The sequence below is a fragment of the Homarus americanus genome, unplaced genomic scaffold (assembly GCF_018991925.1).
Source record: "Homarus americanus isolate GMGI-L3 unplaced genomic scaffold, GMGI_Hamer_2.0 scaffold50959, whole genome shotgun sequence".
Taxonomy (NCBI): Eukaryota; Metazoa; Arthropoda; class Malacostraca; order Decapoda; family Nephropidae; genus Homarus; species Homarus americanus.
Window position 1 is genome coordinate 19,253 of NW_024738769.1, and position 18,790 is coordinate 38,042.

Below are 18,790 nucleotides of genomic sequence, written 5' to 3' on the forward strand. Positions count from 1 at the left end.
TGTGTATACAGCCTATATATAGTTTCCAATTAGACAGTTCAGGTAAAGAACAACAGCTATTAAATGCTTCTTTCCAACAGGGTCTTAATTATCTAGACGGCATTCTTGGTAAAATCAATTTTACATTTGCTATTATTTGTATACCTACATTAGTTAAGTAAATTATATAAACCAAAGTATGTACTGTATAAATAAATATATTTTCATCCACCTGTTGCAGCTATTCCTTGGGTGTGGGGTGTGGGGTTGAGGGTGTGGGGTGTGGGGGTGAGGGTGGGGGAGATACAGTGCACAGGACCACAGGGCGCAGACTCCACCTGACTCGGTGTGTTGTTTAAATCTGAAGTTCAATGTAAACCCCCACAGTGAAACAATTTCTTTATAGTTTAAGGGAATTGAGGGTGTTCATACGTCACCGATACTATTACAAACAATAGGTGAAGAGTTGAACAGGGTGAGTGAAGCAGTGGTAAACTTTTATCAGTGGTTGGTATCATTAAAAGTTGACTCAGCTGATTCTGACAGTAAATGAAACTGGACTTTTAAATACTTAGGATGAAGACAACATTAAATATTCATAAGAATCATGTGTTTATATATGTTAAGTTCTTTTCCTACTGTGTTTTAGAATAAGTTTATAGACCTAAGAATTCGTGACAGTTGGTTTAATTTAGGAACATGTGACAAATAAAGGGAAGTGGGAAGTGGCCGCCATGGCTATGCGTGTACAGTACTCTGATTTCATGTTTTATTAATAAAATATATTTTAATGCACTTAAGTAATAATGAAATTAAGTTGTATTATTAACAAAGGAATCTTTTAGGCTCACTTCAGTAATATTACTTGTTTTCTGTGGATTATTTTTTCTAAAACGTTTTGATTTAATTTATAAAATACAAATGGGGGAATTACGGAAAACTAATTGGAATTTTCTTAAACTGCCAGTAAGCTATAGATTTTGTGCCTAAAGTGTTTCGGTGAATTTACAGAAACTGTTGTCAGTTTACCAAGACCCAAGGGCATGATGGTGAAGAGGGTAAAAGTAAATGACCTACTTGCAGCTGCCAAAGCAAATTACCTTACATTTCCCTTTCTCCCATCTAGAAATTGTATTCAATACTTTAAAACAAATGTGTAAATGAAAATAGCTAAGATAACAAACATGTCATGAAGGATGCAAGCTTAAAAGACACTTTAAAATTGTAATAAATGTTGCATACTGTAGTTGTAATAGGTTAGGTTAGATAAAAGTTCAGAGAGATTACATCGCTAAATAAGAATTTATTTTTATGCGTTTCATTATTTTTTGGGAGAAGACGGAGAACACAGTTAACAGTAGAAATAAATTATGGAACTGGACCTAAAATTTTTCATACAGAGCTTCATCATCATCATCATTTTATGGCCATTTTCCATGCTTGGTGTCTGTTTTACCATCAGGCAAATTTGAAGCAAACTTTATGGCTGGATGCCCTTCCCATCATCAACCTACTTTTTCGGAGTGGGAAATGGGCATTATATGGTATGTAGGACTTAATTAACATAATTATTGGATATAAAAGTAATATTATACCTGTACATAATAGGAATATACAGGTAGTGACTGTTATACGGTGGATCTATATACGCTCAATCAGTTTTACAATGTTAGAAATTAACTCCATTTACTGCTATGTGATGACTAAGATAGTTTTATGATGGTCGCTACCTGAATGCTTTTCCTGCATTGTTACTGCTATATATAGGTGATGTGTCAGGCTAAGCAGTTGAACTGTGTCACATCACTCAGAGGATGGTTTGTGTGTTGAAGTAGCTAATTTTTTTCATAAAAGAATGCACTGTATACTGTACTGTACCAGTAAATGTGAGGAATAAATAAAAATTATAATAATTTATAAAAGAAAAGAAAAAATACTGTGTGGCAATCTCATCACTACGGGTCTATGCACGAGACTGTGCCAAGATCCCCCGATAAGAGGTGATATGTTACTGTATCTTATCAGTGCAGCAATCTGATAGTAGTTACTGAAGCTGTTACTTAATCTTCTGAAACTTAGCATTATTAACCTACTGGGCATACAGTACATTTGAATATAGTACTTGAGTACTGTATAGACAATGCCCAGGTAATTGGCATTAATCAAAGAAAAATATCTTACTGCTGCTGCTGTGGAAGGTAACATTTGCTTCTGTATTTTATGCCATCCCAGTTTTTCATAATAGGCTTATATCATTCTGAGTTCTGTCATAGGACAGTACTGTACCATCAAACAGAAGTGTTTTTTGTTATTTGGTTGCAAGATGCTTTCTTGCAAGACACCCTTTTTCTAAGGCTTCTTACCTCACTGTATACTGTATTTCGCGAGTAGGTGTACGCATACTGTAGTGGATCCGGTTGTGTTCTTTTGACCAAGCCTGTTTCACAGTTGACAGCAATTAATTAATATGAATATCTTCACCATTGGTGTACCTCATGTACTACATGTTGATGTAGTAATTGTAATATAATGCACTGTTAAGTGCATCTTTTTAAGGCATGGTATGTGTTTATTATGTTGTGCTAATTTCTTATGGTTATTGATAATGAGTACTGTACTGTACAATATTTGGACTAGCCAGAGTTTTGTACAGTACAATACACCAAACATTACTTAAACATACTTCTTCTCACAGTGAACTTTGGTTTCATAAACTGTATTTCTTATCTCCTATGTTGGCTTATATTGTCTTCATTCGGTGTTTTTAAACATGCAAATTAGCTTTTTAAAACTAGGTTAAAATTCAGATTAAAATATATTTTTTTAAGGAACCAGTTGCAGATTTCTTTAGTAACAAGTTAGAACTGGTATTGGTAAGACTATGTTGCCCGAGTATCATGTATTATGTAAAATTATAGCATTATAAATTAATTTTGTAGTGTACATGTACGTATCTACCCAAAATTACGAGTTGAACAATAACACAGCTCAGCCTCACCCGCTGGTGAGGTGGTGACTCGGTTATGCAATTACATGTCATCTCCATGGATATTATTCCTCATTATCCCTCATTTAGCAATCATTTCGTTTCTCAATCGGTTTTTCAGAAACGCATCCCAATTATTAAATGAGGATACCTGTACAGTACTGTATTTTTTTTTTTTTTAAATCTCTGGGTAGGTCTCCTTTGAAGTACTGTACATAGAATTACATATTGTAGTCATACAGGTAATCCCATTCTTGCCCATTTGTTTTATAAATTCTGCTGGAAGCTGATCAACCTCTACTCTATCCTTATCATTGCACTGTATAGTTCTGCCTCAAACAGGATCTTATTGTCTTTGCTTTTAATATTTCCATCCCATTTATTTCCTTTTTTCTGGTTAATCTGATTAATCTTTCTGTACATTTCCATATAATTATACCTTCTGTCATCATCTTAGTCTCCCTTCTAGTACTGTACAGTTTACTTATTCCAGAGAAAAAACAAGAGCCACCAACATGTCCGAAGAGATCAGTAGTGTGCGGCCAAACCCATACATCTTTGATATAGAAAATCGAAGGAAAAGAAAACCTCGGCTAGCACATGATTTAGGGGCTGGAGCCAAGTGCAATAAATGTGGAGATAAATGTCCTGGTTTTGAACTTCACTTTTGGAGGTAAGTGTCAATGGCTCTAAAAACTCAAGTTGTATCAATTGATATCAAAACTTAATGCTAATGCTGCAGATGCTAAACTTGTAGCCTAGTGAGATAATCTATATTGCACTTACCTTTCCTTATCATTAGGGTGTTGCACATTTTGGATTGCATTTTAGTTATACAGTATTGTAATCAATAGCACAAAAAAGGTTTTCCCGCTTAATCAATCGAGTGTTAGTTACTAGAATCCCATGTAGACTACTTTCATGAATACAGTACTGTACATACTGTATTGATTTACAGCATATTGCACTATTAGATCATGTCTCTAAAGTTATGGCCCAAGACAGTAGCATTTACTTAGAATCTTTTTATTGTCTGCAAAACCTGTTAAGCTCCTGAGAGTTCCTTCAATAACATAATTTTTGTTTTATGTTTTTTTATCATTTTTTGTAGGATTCATACTACAAATTGGGAGTGAATATTTCCCCAGTGTAGAACCTGATCTTTGACACAAAGGAGCTTTACTCTCACTTGTCTTTCCTTTTCTTTTAAGCAAACTTATAAAAGGGAGCCACCAAGTGGTGCTCGGGAGGTTATATGATGGTTAGCAGAGAGGAAAGAGATTGTCATTATTTTTAAACAAATGCTTATTATGAAGTGTAACTGCATCATTTTTTGACAGAAACTATGATTCAGACAACTCTGGTTAATGAATGTTGTGTATATTTTAGTTGTGACCAAATTAAATACTGTACTGTAATTTTTGTTTTCTTGGAGATGGTTTTTGTCTTAACCCTTAGGCCCCGGGTGACGTTACAGAACGTCCGACCAGCGCGCCCCGAGTGACGTTCCAGAACGTCCGCCTATTCCCGCCACTATTTTTTTATTATTTTGGGAAAACTTTATTTTTTCTTGATTTATCCCCCCCGGGAGGGGGGGGTGGAGGCTGTCAGCAGCACCCTAACCTGGGGCTTAAGGGTTAAGACATTTCTTAAAACTGCTGTAGAATAATATACTGTAATTGGTTTCTCAGATAAATTTTACATTATACAGTACTCCCACTTATCCAGTCTGCAGTGTGTGTGTGTTTCTGAAAACCTTGGGCAAACAGCGTTTTTCCAACTTACGAATTGAACAATAACACAGCTCCGCCTCACCTGCTCCGAGTGCTACTGGGTGGTGAGGTGGCGACTTGGCTAAACAATTAAATGCCATCTCCACGGATATTATTCGTCGTTATCTCTCGTTTAGGATAATTATTTCGCTCAACAATTGGTTTTCAGGGAATGCATCCCTGTCATTAAACGAGGATACCTGTACTGTACATGAAGCTACAGCAAGGGAAGAGAGTAAGTTTCTATATTATTAAACCATAAAATGTAGAACTGTGGTAGGGATCTGCCAGCCTTGGATAGTCCAAGAACAATGTAATGCTTGTTGAATTCTATCATATAAACTTTCATTAATATTCCCTGCAGACATACTATTACTGATTAGAGACCAAGCATAAGATTAAGCAAAGGACCCTCCTGCAAATAAGCGCCTGGCAGCTTTGTTGGCTATCCTTGGTCAAGTTGCCTTACTGTTTGCCATTGTTGTTTACTTGCACTGTCTCACCACACAGGAAACTGTATACAGGGATATGCCGGTTATCACAATTTTCCCTATAAGAACTAATGTAAATAGGGGGGATGCATTCCCAGCTGGCAACTTTCACCTCACATTTTCTTATATGCAGTACTGTAGCTGTACGTATACAGTACTCCTCATTATCCGAGGCTATTTGGGACCAAGGTCACGTGTATACTGTAGTACTGTACCAATAAGTGAAAGGAATAAATATACAGTTAAATAAAAGAAAAAAATAATAATGCATTGGCAGTTGGCAATACAATAGTTTCACTACACGCAGGAGACTGGAGCGGCTGAGATCCCCAACACTACTCAATCCATGGGCTAACTACCTCACACTTAAGAAATGTTTATTCCCTTTATATACAGTATTTTTTACCTTATTTTTTTATATTTTGCAAATTCTGTATGAACTCTTGTGTACCCGGTATGCATTTAACCGAGTTTAAAAAAAAAATAAGTTACGTACAGTACAGTATATCTACCCGAAATTACGAGTTAACAAATAATCATAACACCTCACAGCTCAGCCTGGTAGCAAGAGGGGTAGGGAGATGTGGCTACAGTGATGAGACTAACTTGGTAACAATGCGACCAGTGATGTTAACAGATGCAAATGAAAAGAAAATTATCTGTAAATTTACATATGTATCAGGTATTTGTAGGTTTAATATGGCATAATAGTGCTTGAGGTTCTGCACTTCATGCTGTATCATAAAGAAAGAATCTAAAGGCATGGTAGGCAAGCCAAGGATGAAGGAGCTTACTGGTAAGGTTAGCCTACCACAAGAATGTACCGGGTAATTAGCGTTCATCTTGACGACCCACGAAAATGCACGAATTTTAACCCCCCAAAATTACTATGTATATATATTTCAACCCCCTACTTTTTGTGTAAGAATTTGAATTTTACTTGAATACGTATACTGTATATGGTGTAATTTTTTTTTTTTGACAGCATGCAGAGATTATATCACTAGTCCTCCACTTCTCATCATCATAATTTTCAAGTAAATTCATCAACACCAAGTTTTTATTTATTACTGTACTGTTATAATTGTTACTCATTTTTGTGATACTTGTGTGTTTTGATGATGATAATCATTTAATACATTGCTTATTTATAGGCCTTTATTGAAGAGATTGTTGGATTCTACCCATCATGAATAATAAGGGATAAGTGTACAATACTATACTATAATGTGTTTCCATTTTACAATATTTACAATTTTAATTGTACAGTACTGTATACACAAGAATATTGGTGTATGTTGGTTCATGTCCAGTATTGTTCGTAGATGTGAGGGACTGTTCTGTGCATTACTGTATAGTTATATCATTGTAGGTGGTAAGTTAACAGTGTGCTTGGTTCATTATCATCATTGTGGGTAATTGGTGGACTGCATTGTTGTTATTATTCTGTGTCTTCCTTGCCCCAAAAATATTCATCTTCCACACTGTTGCCCCAGAATATAGTACTGGATAAGTGGGAGTGTGTACTGTATTTTATTCATGGGTGGCTAACACAGGGATACCCTCAGTTAAAACATTGGTACATTTGTTACAATCTTGAGCCAAAAATCATTTCTTGAGGTAAAGTGCTTCTTCACATGGTTTGATGGCATGCTGTAGTCTTATATTATTATTTAATACGTAGAAAAATCTGCATGAACTGTCGATGTGGGAAGGATGACCATGAAGTAGAGGATGATGACGAGGATATTGGAAGGATTGTCATTGGCAAATTGTTTGACCGACCACCACGCACAAAGAAAGAGGAACTGGAATATTGTCATGGTGGGTGAGACTGCTGTATATTGTTGTGGTATACTGTAGGTACTAGTACAAACATAATTTGGTGGTAATAAGACATTGAAGGGTCAATATTTGTATTGTGTATTAGCTTAAGTTTCTGAACTGTAATACAGGGGGGTGTACTAATTTTCCTTGAAATTTTATGTCATTTTGTTTAGTAAAGGAACCAGTGGAAGCTAAAGCTTAATGTGTTGTGCTGTCCCCATATTTGGATAAAGCTCTTTAATCTGATTTTCTTGTACCTGTATACTGTATACAGTATTTTATTAGCTCCAATGCTGTCATGTTCACAGAGGGTAAGTCTGGTACACGTTTCATCTCCATGGCTGGTTCCTATCCGTCAATGTCTGACTCTCCACCGTAGCTCAGGGTGTCGCTTAGTTCCTCACACAGTGTTGCGAGTGCATCAGAGGACATTTATTTGACGTGGAATAGAACTCCAAATTTGTCACTAACTTCTCCCAGGCTCTGAAATCTTTCGTCAAGTGATGTGATGGCAGAGTCTACCACTATATTGAAAAAGGACACTTCCAACCTTCTCAGAGCACCAGAAATTGACCCATCTGGAGCTTTGTATCCAAACTGCCTCTTTGTCATTTGAAGTCTCTTTCCCTTTAACACAGCCTCCACATTCATCTCCTCACACATGTCCTTAGCTGATGCTTTTAACATAATTTCAGTAAAAATAGTATCTTCCTCTTTCTTCCGTTTTCTTTTCGTGGAGCCTGACAGATACTTTCTTTTGGATGTCATTGAAATTTACATTGGTATCTCTTTCAGTGTAACTGCATCGGTAACCTCGACACAACTGAATGGGTGGGTTACATCACTAACACGATAGCTGAGATGTATCGAGATTGAACCTCTAGTGTTCCTGTTCTGTAGAGTACCATATAGTAGGACTGTATGCATTTGATCACTGACTGTGGCTTCATCTTCCATGTTTCCACATTAAAATATTCTACACCTGTCAAAAGGAAGAAAAATATGCGAGGCTCTGTGAGTACAGCCCTTTAGGTAGTCCAGCTCTAAGTGTGTCTTAAGAGGTGAACTATTATTTTCAGTAGAACTGGACGTGGTTTCGTAGTGTTTGTAAAGGACTGGAGTGTGACAGTGTGTAGTACGGGAAAAAAGTCGGGAAATAAAATACAACAGCAAAACAGGAATTAATTATTATTGTACAAGACAACAGTAATAATGAGATGCTTTATTAGGTGCAAATTTTTGTTATAGGGCTTATAACATGACAGATAACTGAAAAATTTGCACCCAGCCTCAGAGCTTCTGAACTTTATTCCTGAAGAAGGCATCTGAGGGGCCCCTTGATGGGCTTGGGGCCCTAGTCTGCCTATACCTAGGGCCAGCCCTGACACTGATGAATGAGGGGTGTCTCCAAAAACATGAAATCACTTTACAAACGACAAAAATACCCACGTAACTTATGATAAATAGTACACAATTGCTGTAGTTTACTACCTAACATATTAAAAAAAAACATTAAGAAAATACTGTACTACTGTATCTAGATGAAAATATGAAGCTAAAACCCAGGTCGGTGCTGGAGGCTAGTGCAGCGTCCTTTCTGGACGGGGGCCCACTCTAACTATCACGAGGCAACACACGCACGAACACACAGTCCTCGTGATAGTTAGAGTGGGCCCCCGTCCAGAAAGAACGCTGTACTAACCTCCAGCACCGACCCAGGTTGGCTAGAGATTATGGTTTCCGACTGTACGTGTAATGGATTGAAAAAAGTGAAGAAAGTTAAGTTTATTTACTCCAAAATACGAGTTGAATATAACCATAACCCTCTTGATCGTCCTGCTAACTCTCACTGGCACACAAAGAAATGTTTATTCCTTTTATGTTTTTTATCAGCTGTACTAAAAAATTATATTTTGGTAAACTTAATGTGTAGTATGTCTTATAACATATCTATTTCCAGGAAATAATTTGGATGTTGTCAATGAAGAAACAGGTAAGACAGAGAAGATTAAGTTTGACTGGGTCCCACCAAATATTGAAAAAAACTTGGCTGCACGTTACATGGCACTGCTTCCTCCAGAAAAGAGGCCAGTCGCTGGCTCAGAGGTATGGAGCTTTTTATTTTTTTCAAATTCTAAATTACTATGGATGTGATTTTTTTTCATTTTACTATTGGTTTGTTTCATTATTATGATATTTGATTTGATTGTTTTAATAACCAATGGGTTTTCATTAGGTGATAAATGAGATACTATACAGAGTACAGTATACCACAAAATTGCCTCTAGCCAGAGGCAATTTTGTAGTAATGAAATTATTAATAAAAAGTTTCTGGCATTACATTTATGCTTCTATTCAGACTAAACTGTACGTCTTCCAGCATAAGTTCTTAACCCCTCCATTTCCCCCCAAATTTGTACTTACAGTTTCACACATGTGATAGCCCAACCAACACAAACATTTTGTTGATTTAAGGACAAACTTTTAATGTTAGTGCATTAATAGGTTGGAGTTGATGGTCTATGCAGTGTATAAATAAAGTTCTGCTTGTTTTGAATTGTGAATTAGTAGATAAATTTATGTTAACAGTCATGTAATGGATGTACTTTTTTTACAGGCGGCTAAAGAACGTCGAAAACAACTAGAACAGCAGCTGCCTTTGTATGATGTGGATGAGGCTCAGCGGTGTGACAACATGCCTGCTGAGGAGCTTCAGTGCTTCCATGCTTACCTTGAACGCATCAGGACCCAAGTAGCTGGGCAAGGCATGGTTCAAGAAATTGTTGGTGTTCCAACCAGATCAATGGCACAATCACTACTTAATCAACAGCTATATGAGAGTTTCCCACAAGACTCTGGTAAAAACATTGATAACACAACAAATATTGGCAATCACCCTGATGCTTTCGCAGGAAGCCCTTCGGTATATGGAGTCACCCCAGATGATCACATTCTTCGAAATAAAAATCAGCTACATACAGATGACGAGCATTATAGTCAGCCTTTTAGGCAACCGGGAATACAACCAGACAATAAAAGGTCCAGCTTACGAGATAAATTTATCGGAGAAATGATTGGCGACTATGGTGACCCTGTCAATTTCAAGGGAGAGTCAGTGGCTAAGAGTGAGAAGTATGCAGTTGCTCCTCAGACTTCCCAACCTTTAAGAGGTTTGGGTGCTGGCCAAGACTTGGATAGAATTGCAGCTGGTTTGTCCGATTTGGATATCAACAGAAATCAAAAGGTAAATTAGATCTCATTTGAAATTTTTTAATATTTCAGTAATATTGTGGTTTCACATAAACTTATGATAAGGTAATTTGTCTGTCGATATGTATGTTGTGCTATAATTCTTTTGTGATCGCATGTGTTTGTGTGCATGTGTGACCTGTACTTGTCTGGGGATAAAGATTTTAATGATCATTTTTTCAGGAACACTTCCCAAACACTAAACGAGGTATACCTGTACTGGGGAAAAATTCCCGAGTCTAAACGACACATCTCACACGGACTGACACAAAAGCTGTAGTATTTATTTATGCAAATGCCACTGTACACTAATAATATATTGTAAATAAATAATATAATAGGGTCTCCCAGAACAATGTCCCTGCCTTCCTTAACTCACAGTGTCTCAGGGAGTAGTAGGCAGGGACATTTTTCTGGGCCACCCTTTATACTGTACAGTACTTACAAACAGATACTGTCATCTTGAGTCTACAGTAGGCATACACTGTCTACTGCTGAATGTACTGTACAGTACAAGTACAGGGGGTTAAACTTGAAATTTATATTGTTTTATATACCTGATGACTTATTTTTCACTTTCAATTACTGTATTTTGTCATTCTATTTCTTATTTTGTCTTAGATTAAGTGATTTTAGATGTATAGAAGGACTTGGTCTATGATATAGTGGGATTTTAAACATTGTTCTGTAAGTACGGTATGCACATAGTACGTGTTCCGACTTACACACAAATCTGACTCAAGAAAGTCCTCGGGGACCCCCTGTAACGTAATCAGATTTTACGTCATAACACTTGTGGTGGAGGTGAGGTAGGGGATTAGTGGGTCTCATGTTACCAACTTTCTTATGCAATGTCAGGTCAGCCATTGTATATAAGCTCTTAGCTACGAGTGTGCTTGGAAGTTCTACGTATAATGCCCAGGTACCATTATGTAAAGGTGAGTTGGCAATAGGAAGGGCATACAGCCATAAAACTTGTTTTAAATTTGGCTGATGACAACCAGGACACCATGTCATCAGGTAATTATGGCTAACCCACACAAGTGTGGAAAATGTCAGTAAAACAGTGATGATGAATTTTCTTTTCCACTTGTACTGTATGTATTCATTCTTCTTACAGATGGGGGCTACTGGACAAGGTGGTATACCAGGTCATCAATATGCTGGACTGGGTCAAAAGAATACCTTGCCAAGGCCTTACAATGGTAACCTGCCAAGCTATAAAGTAGGCCAGCCAGGTTACATGCCAGGTCAAGAAGGATATGTGCCAGATAATCAAGGTTTCAGACCAGTTCAAGAAGGATATGTACCAGGCCAGCAAGGCTCTATGCCAGGACAGGAAGGCTATGTACCAGGTCAGCAAGGGCTTGGACAAGGTCAACAAGGTTATGTACCAGGTCAACAGGGCCCTATGCCAGGTCAAGAAGGCTATGTACCAGGTCAGCAGGGCTTTCTACCAAGTCAAGGTTATGTACCAGGCCAAAAAGGCTATATACCAGGTCAGCAGGGCCCTATGCCAGGTCAAAAAGGCTACATACCAGGTCAGCAGGGTCCTATGCTAGGTCAAGAAGGCTATATACCAGGTCAGCAGGGTCCTATGCTAGGTCAAGAAGGCTATATACCAGGTCAGCAGGGTCCTATGCCAGGTCAAGAAGGCTATATACCAGGTCAGCAGGGTCCTATGCCAGGTCAAGAAGGCTATATACCAGGTCAGCAGGGTCCTATGCTAGGTCAAGAAGGCTATATACCAGGTCAGCAGGGTCCTATGCCAGGTCAAGAAGGCTATATACCAGGTCAGCAGGGTCCTATGCCAGGTCAAGAAGGCTATATACCGGGTCAGCAGGGTCCTATGCCAGGTCAAGAAGGCTATATACCGGGTCAGCAGGGTCCTATGCCAGGTCAAGAAGGCTATGCACCAGGGAAACGGGGACTCTTACCTGTTCAGCAGGGTTATATGCCCTGTAAAGAGAACAATGTGTCAAGACAACAAGCCTACACCCCCAATAAAGAGACTACAATCCATGGTTACCAGATGGGTGCATCAGAGACCTCTAAGCAGCTGGCTGGGCAAGAAGCTGGCATCCCTCATCTAAGGAGTAATATAGAAGGAGCCCAAGATGTAATGCCTGGCCAACAAGGCAGAATGCCATTGCAACAAATGAAAGCTAAAGATGGGAGTGTTGCTGCTGTAGAAGCTATGCAGGCACCATATGGGGCACGTGTGGACACCTTAACAGGTGAGAATCCTACAAGTGTTGTTAATAACAATTTACATGTAAATGTAGTTCCAACAGCCACTCCTTTCAAGGCATTTGACTTATGAACTCTTCGTTTACTGTATATCATAAAATGCTGCATACATTTATATCATAAAATGCTGTATACGGGGTACAGTATTACTTTCTTGGTTTATTTATATTTGTATCAGAATTAGCTTTTATAGTATACTCAGTACTTCAGTTAGGATTAGGCATAACTTGTTTTAATTTCTATGATAAATGCCACTTTACTTTTTCATCGGTTTTCTTCATTATATGACCCTCTGTATGTATTCAAATTTTTACTTTTTTTCATCACTTATTTCTTCATGTTGCCAAACTAATGTGTCCATCCAGTACTGTATGTGCTTCACTTTTTTAAACTTGCTTCATTATTCACTAGGTCATCATCTTAAAAATATATTTACTGTACAGTGTTTTTGTTTTATAGGAGGGATGTCAGTTGCACCTGGCACTGATGTGACAGTGCTCTTCCCTGGAGAAAGTCAAGTTCTTGGTTCTCAAATTAAATATAGTGATATACCACAGAAGAGCAAATTCTCATGTCAGTATTGCAATCTTCCAATGAATGTTGGTGATGTGGCCATTTTCTGTGAAAGAGCAGGATCAGAAAAGGTAGGCATTTGTACTACATGTTTTATGGGATATTTCTGTACAGTACTACAGTTAGCTTTTCTCTTCTGCTTACGATTGTGTTGTTATATCCATTCACTATTAACTTTATAGGTGTGGTTATGATTCTAATTATTTTAAAAGACAAATTTTGCTGAAGTTAAATTTTTCCTGACAGTGTTGGCACCCAGCCTGCTTCTGTTGCTACACGTGTAAAGAGCTGTTGGCTGACCTCATTTATTTCTACAAAGACGGGAAGGTGTTTTGTGGACGACATTTCACAGATGCAGCTGATATCCCCAGATGTAAAGCTTGTGATGAGGTATGTTTTAGATTTTATCAACCTTCAATTTCAAAGGGGTAATGAACATAATTTTTTTGTTTTTATCCTCTTCACCACTGATCAGCTCATCAGTCACTTGGGCAGTCATTCATATCTCTGTTACTCACTATTGTTAAGTACTGGGCATGTACTGGCTCTCCCAAATGTACCTATGCCTGCGCCAGTGTTGGTCAAGTCTGGTCTTGAATGAGCTCGCGCTCAGTACCGTCACAACACTCCAGTTTCACTGCCTTCCTTGCCTTTCTAGATCTAAATAAACAAACTCGGTACACAGGTAATATTTCTAGAAGTTCAATGTTTTGATACTTAGTCTTCACGGTAACAAGCGTTGAAAAGTCTGTCTCACAAGGTACGAGGAAGAAAAAGGAAGAATCACTCACAATGCTTGCTGACTAGGTAAGTTTTGGATAAACAGGCAAATATTTCATCCAAAACTATTCCAATGGTACGATATTGAAATCATCTTGGGCAGATGAATTGGATTTCATATCCAGAAACTTATCTCCCAAATTCTGAAGGACATCAATAATCAGAGATCTGCACACAAATACTGTATAACTACCGTATAGCTATTCCGGAAGTATTTAAAATAAATTGGAAACCCCCACACTATAATAACACTGTCCCAGCTTAGTCAAGCAGATCTGCAGCTCTGATACGAGTTCAAACATTGGCATTGTTTTCACATCTCATTTTTTATCTTAGTTTTTCTAGTATCTCTTTATCTACGAAAAATGTCATATTATCCTTGTGGGAAACCCCTGAAATAGAATGACATCTCTGACAATATTGCATGAAATTAAGATTAACAAATGTCAAGTTTTCCCTGCCTAATGCTACCATGTCAGTTTTTTAATTATGAATTTATTTAATTGAGAATACATATTTTGAGACAGATTTGAGTGTCAGAATTTCTTGGGGAAAAGAAAATATTTAGTCAAAAGATAATTCTTTTTTCCGTTTCAGCTGATCTTTGGAAATTCCTGGACTCGAGCAGATGGTTTTGACTGGCACATTCATCATTTCTGCTGTAATGTGTGTGATTTACCAATGGCAGGACAGCGTTATGTTCCAGACAAAGATGGTTATCCCTACTGTCTTCAATGCTACATGTCTTGTTTGGCTAAGGTAACTGGCATAGTCATGTAGCAATGGCTCAAGTAGCCAAAATTTGTCACTTGGCCAGAGCAGTTTTCGTTTATGGTACTTTAGTTCTTTTATTGATATTTTATAAAATTTTACTGTGGAACTATGTTTATATACTGTATTGAAAAAGAAGAAAAGGCATTGGTGCTCCACTCTCCCACATAGGCAAATTAAAAGTTTATTACTTGATCTGAATTGCTAAAATTAGATTTCCCCTTGCCATATATTGTATGAACTACCCTGTTAGCCTTAAACTAAGAGTGTTAAACTATCTTTTGGCAGATGTGCGAGACTTGCGAGGAGAAAATACCACCAGAGGAAAACCGTTGTGGTCATCGAGGTTACTTTTACCATGCAAATCCCCAGTGTTTCCGATGCCACTCCTGTAAAGAGCCGCTCCTTGGCAAGAAATTCAAGATGTCCAAGAACTGGCTTTTTTGTTCTAACGAGTGTATACAGGCAGCAGCTGAGGATCTGGCTAACAACCCAAATCCAAAGGAAAAACCATTATAAAAAGAATTGAGTAACTGTTTATGTGATGATGAATGGGGGGTAGTGGGAGGAGAGTCTGTTGTGCTCTTTATTTTGGCTATTCACTGGTGTACTGAAAAGAAGCTTGCAAGACTAAAGAAACTATATATATTTTATTGTAACTCATCATTCCTAGGAGTATTTTAAGGTAAATGAATGTATTCTTATTAATAATAGAAGAAAATGTACTAGCTATAATTGTAAACAAGTGATAGTACAGTATACAGTAAATTATATTAGACAAGGTAATTACTATATATTAATAGATTTAAGTACAGGTTCCCCTCACTTATGCTGATGAGGGTTGCTTTCCTAAAATAGGCCGACCTAAGTGAAACCAGCATTGATACAATACAGGCTTCCATAGTAAAATAGGGAGTATGTTCCTAGCAATAGCCAAAGTCCCTGTTTTTAAAAATAATGTACTTTTGTATTGAAGTTTTCATACATTGACTAATAGTAATTTTAAACTTATATATAAGCAAATTGTATTGAATGAAAATTATAAATGAATTTACTTATCACTACATTCAGCACCTTTAATGACAGAGCTCAGTGGTAGTGATTTGTGGTTTTGGTCAGATCCATGCAACTGATTTTGTTCTAACATGTAAAGTATTTTCATTGTTGTTGTTGTTATCTTGGTTAAGAATATATATATTACCATTATGCTACTGAACGGCACTTATGATAGTGTTTGCATTCCTCAGGCAAATCTGCAGCTATTTCACCATTTTCAAGACTTTAATATCTCCAACTTAGCTTCTTCACTGTTCGTATAATTGTACTTGTAGAAGAGCTTGAAGGATACTTTAGGGGAGACATTATCACTGGCAAAATGCTAAATATGTATTATTGAGAAAAACAATTTTTTATAAAGAACAAGCTCTTGGGGCACTCTAGCAAACCAAATGTTTTCCCCAGATATATTACGTACGAGATACACTCCTATGTATGTGTGAATCTGTTTCTTGCAAAGTAGTCACAAATAAGGGCAACCTGTGTGTGTGTTCCAAACATTTTTTTTTGCTGTAAAATGGATTTAGGGCCAGGATTAGAGGAGCAGACTCAATATCCTCCATATGGTCGGGTTGGAGACGAAATATGGATGTGAAAGGACCAGATTTTAGGAATCTAAGTGTGTATTGAAAGTTGTATGTGGAGTATTTCTATGTGATCGTTCATCCCTCTCCTATCAGTTTCTACATCTTTTTCCTTTTATCCCTCACCTCTCTCTCTTGAGGTCTCTCTATCCCTTGATGCACCTAACACAAAAGTAGGAAAATAGTCAAGATAATTATTAGGTTAGTAATAGACAGGTCTACTGATGCCTAGTGCAGGTATGTGCAGTAACAGTGTGTATAATTTTATATAGAAATGAGATATGTGTAAATCATCATCATCATATGTTGAATAGTTCAGATGGAAGAGGAGAGGTATTCAGAATAGCCAGGCATATACTGTAGTGGGTAGAAACAAGGGTGGTGAAGAACGGCATATAGGAAATGATCAAAGTAATGTGGTTGTTGGTAACAAGGAAATCAATGATACCCGGAGAAAAGACAATGATCAATTACTAAACGAGGAGTGCGAGTGGGACGGGCAGCCTCGGGGTGGTAGAACCAGTACAAAGACCATGCCCAAGGAATGAAAGAGAATTGGTGAAGAAAGTGACCACAAAATGAAGAATGGAAAGGTGGCTGAAAGTTCTGGTATAGTTGCAGAAATGCTTAGAGCATCAGGCAATGTAGGTTTGTCATTGGTGACCAAATTGACTAATGCAATAATAATGGAAGGTATTTACTGTTCACGACTGAAGGATGAGTGGGAGTGTCATTATTTGTAAGTGATATAGCTATAATCCATAAACCTTGTTAGATATGCTTGCTTTTGTTCCATTATACAGTTTCCTTCATGATAGAAAATTACAGTAGTATTTCATACTAGAAGACTGCATCAAGGTTCTTATAGCTTCAGTCATTAGGAATACTGTACAGTACAGTGTAGCTATTTCAGTATAAAAGTTCTTATTTCCATTGTACAGTACAGTACTGTATTATCCTGTAGAAGCAAAGTTTAGAATTTCATGGTTGAGCTGACCCACAGATAGTATAGTACAGTACTTTAAAAAAATATTAAATTCCGACATGCAGAAATTCTAGAAAATGCAAAAATTTTGGAAATATGTGATATGATTTCGTATGAATAAATTTTCAATAAGTAGGTACCATTTCTTTATTTACATCTTCTCGTATTATATTTATGATTTACTGAATTCAATAATTTTTTATGTATTTAATATTTGCTATTATATAGTCCCTTTCATGAGTGATTATGCATTATTTTCCTTTGTTTACCTGATTTGGAAAAGCAGGAATCATAATTACACTTTTTAATGAAACCATAACTGTAATTGATTATGTTAATTTTAAAAGAGACTTGTAATCATGGATTTACAAGGTGGTGTAATCATAATCAATTCCAATTGTGGATGAATCATAACATGTCTGAACGGTTAGCAGTAGAAAATGCTTATCAAATTGCACCAAAATTTCTGGATCCATTATTTGCATGATACTAAACCAGAAAATGGAAACAATGCACAAAACCTGATCTAACCAATCTAACCTTACCTAACTTCCTAACCAAGGGTTCTGCCCCCCAGCATTTTAAAATAGAAATAACTTCTAATATCAGGAAGCAATGAAAGCATTTTGTAATTTTACGTCTTTTGTGGACGTGAGAGTACGATTGATTGTTGTACCGAAATACATATTTACTGTTTACAGTCGGTTCTCTGCCACACTTTGAACGCTTGCATGTCCTGCCAACTAGTCTACATTGACAGATGAAGTCTTGGAGAGGTCTCCATCCTATACAAGCACTGACAACTTGCGGTTTGGCAAAGAACAACCCGCAAAGGATGCCATAACTGTGTAGTTAAAATAGAAGATGGCTTTCTTGTCTCGCATTGTGGAAGAACAATAAGTAGCTATATGAATATACAGTTTGCTTAGAATCCAATGATACTCAAAAGAAATTGTAAATGTATCCAAATTCATACTATGGGATTTGAATCCAACTACTGTATATGAATCTTCTCCTTTATACATAGAATAAGTACAAAAACCATGTGTGTAAAAGAGAAAGCAAAAGGGTTTTGGAGGCCATTAACAAGAAAACTAGGAAATGAATCCGATAAAATAAACAAGAACCAAGCCAATATTTATAGTAATAAAACCCCCGATGTGAGGCTCGGTTGTTAATTGTAAATGTTTACAAAGAACGGAAACACAAATTTATAGTCTAAGAAAGGACTCGAACACTCGACACCACAAACGAAATATCGGGGGAATATTTAACATTAATAATTGCTATTCAGTCAATTTGATCAAGGACAGCTGACTGAGCCATGAGAGGCTTGTTTCCAGTATAGTCCTGCCAGCAGCATAATTTGCTGATCGCCTCGTTCGTCGCTTGGGCAGTCGGTCACTTCTCTGGGCATGCACTAGCTCTTGTTCTGTATCTGCGCTAGTGTTTATCAAGTCTTGAATGAGCTCACACTCAGTGCTGTC

At 37.2% G+C, this 18,790-nt stretch overlaps 1 protein-coding gene across 5 annotated transcripts; it reads left to right on the forward strand.

Annotated features, from left to right (window-relative positions):
• Positions 1-277: 277 nt before the first annotated feature.
• On the forward strand, positions 278-17,440 carry LOC121874352. 5 transcript variants are annotated; one of them, XM_042378483.1, is made up of 11 exons: positions 278-454; positions 3,459-3,638; positions 6,913-7,052; positions 9,016-9,161; positions 9,673-10,299; positions 11,425-12,169; positions 12,212-12,541; positions 13,014-13,198; positions 13,374-13,517; positions 14,505-14,666; positions 14,967-17,440. In XM_042378483.1, the coding sequence occupies exons 2-11, from the start codon at positions 3,481-3,483 to the stop codon at positions 15,195-15,197; spliced, it is 2,868 nt and encodes a 955-aa protein (XP_042234417.1). In that variant the 5' UTR covers positions 278-454; positions 3,459-3,480; the 3' UTR covers positions 15,198-17,440. The 5 variants fall into 5 exon arrangements, with proteins under 5 accessions (XP_042234417.1, XP_042234416.1, XP_042234413.1 ...); XM_042378482.1 differs by having other exon boundaries at positions 11,425-12,160; positions 12,203-12,541; XM_042378479.1 differs by having other exon boundaries at positions 11,425-12,541.
• The last annotated feature ends 1,350 nt before the right edge of the window (positions 17,441-18,790 follow it).

Excerpts from the sequence above, each read along its gene's own strand:
- LOC121874352 (XM_042378479.1), top strand. The coding sequence starts at position 3,481 with ATGTCCGAAGAGATCAGTAGTGTGCGGCCAAACCCATACATCTTTGAT. Across the intron at positions 3,639-6,912 it reads TTTGAACTTCACTTTTGGAG|AAAAATCTGCATGAACTGTC; the intron begins GTAAGTGTCAAT and ends TTTAATACGTAG. Across the intron at positions 12,542-13,013 it reads ACGTGTGGACACCTTAACAG|GAGGGATGTCAGTTGCACCT; the intron begins GTGAGAATCCTA and ends TTTGTTTTATAG.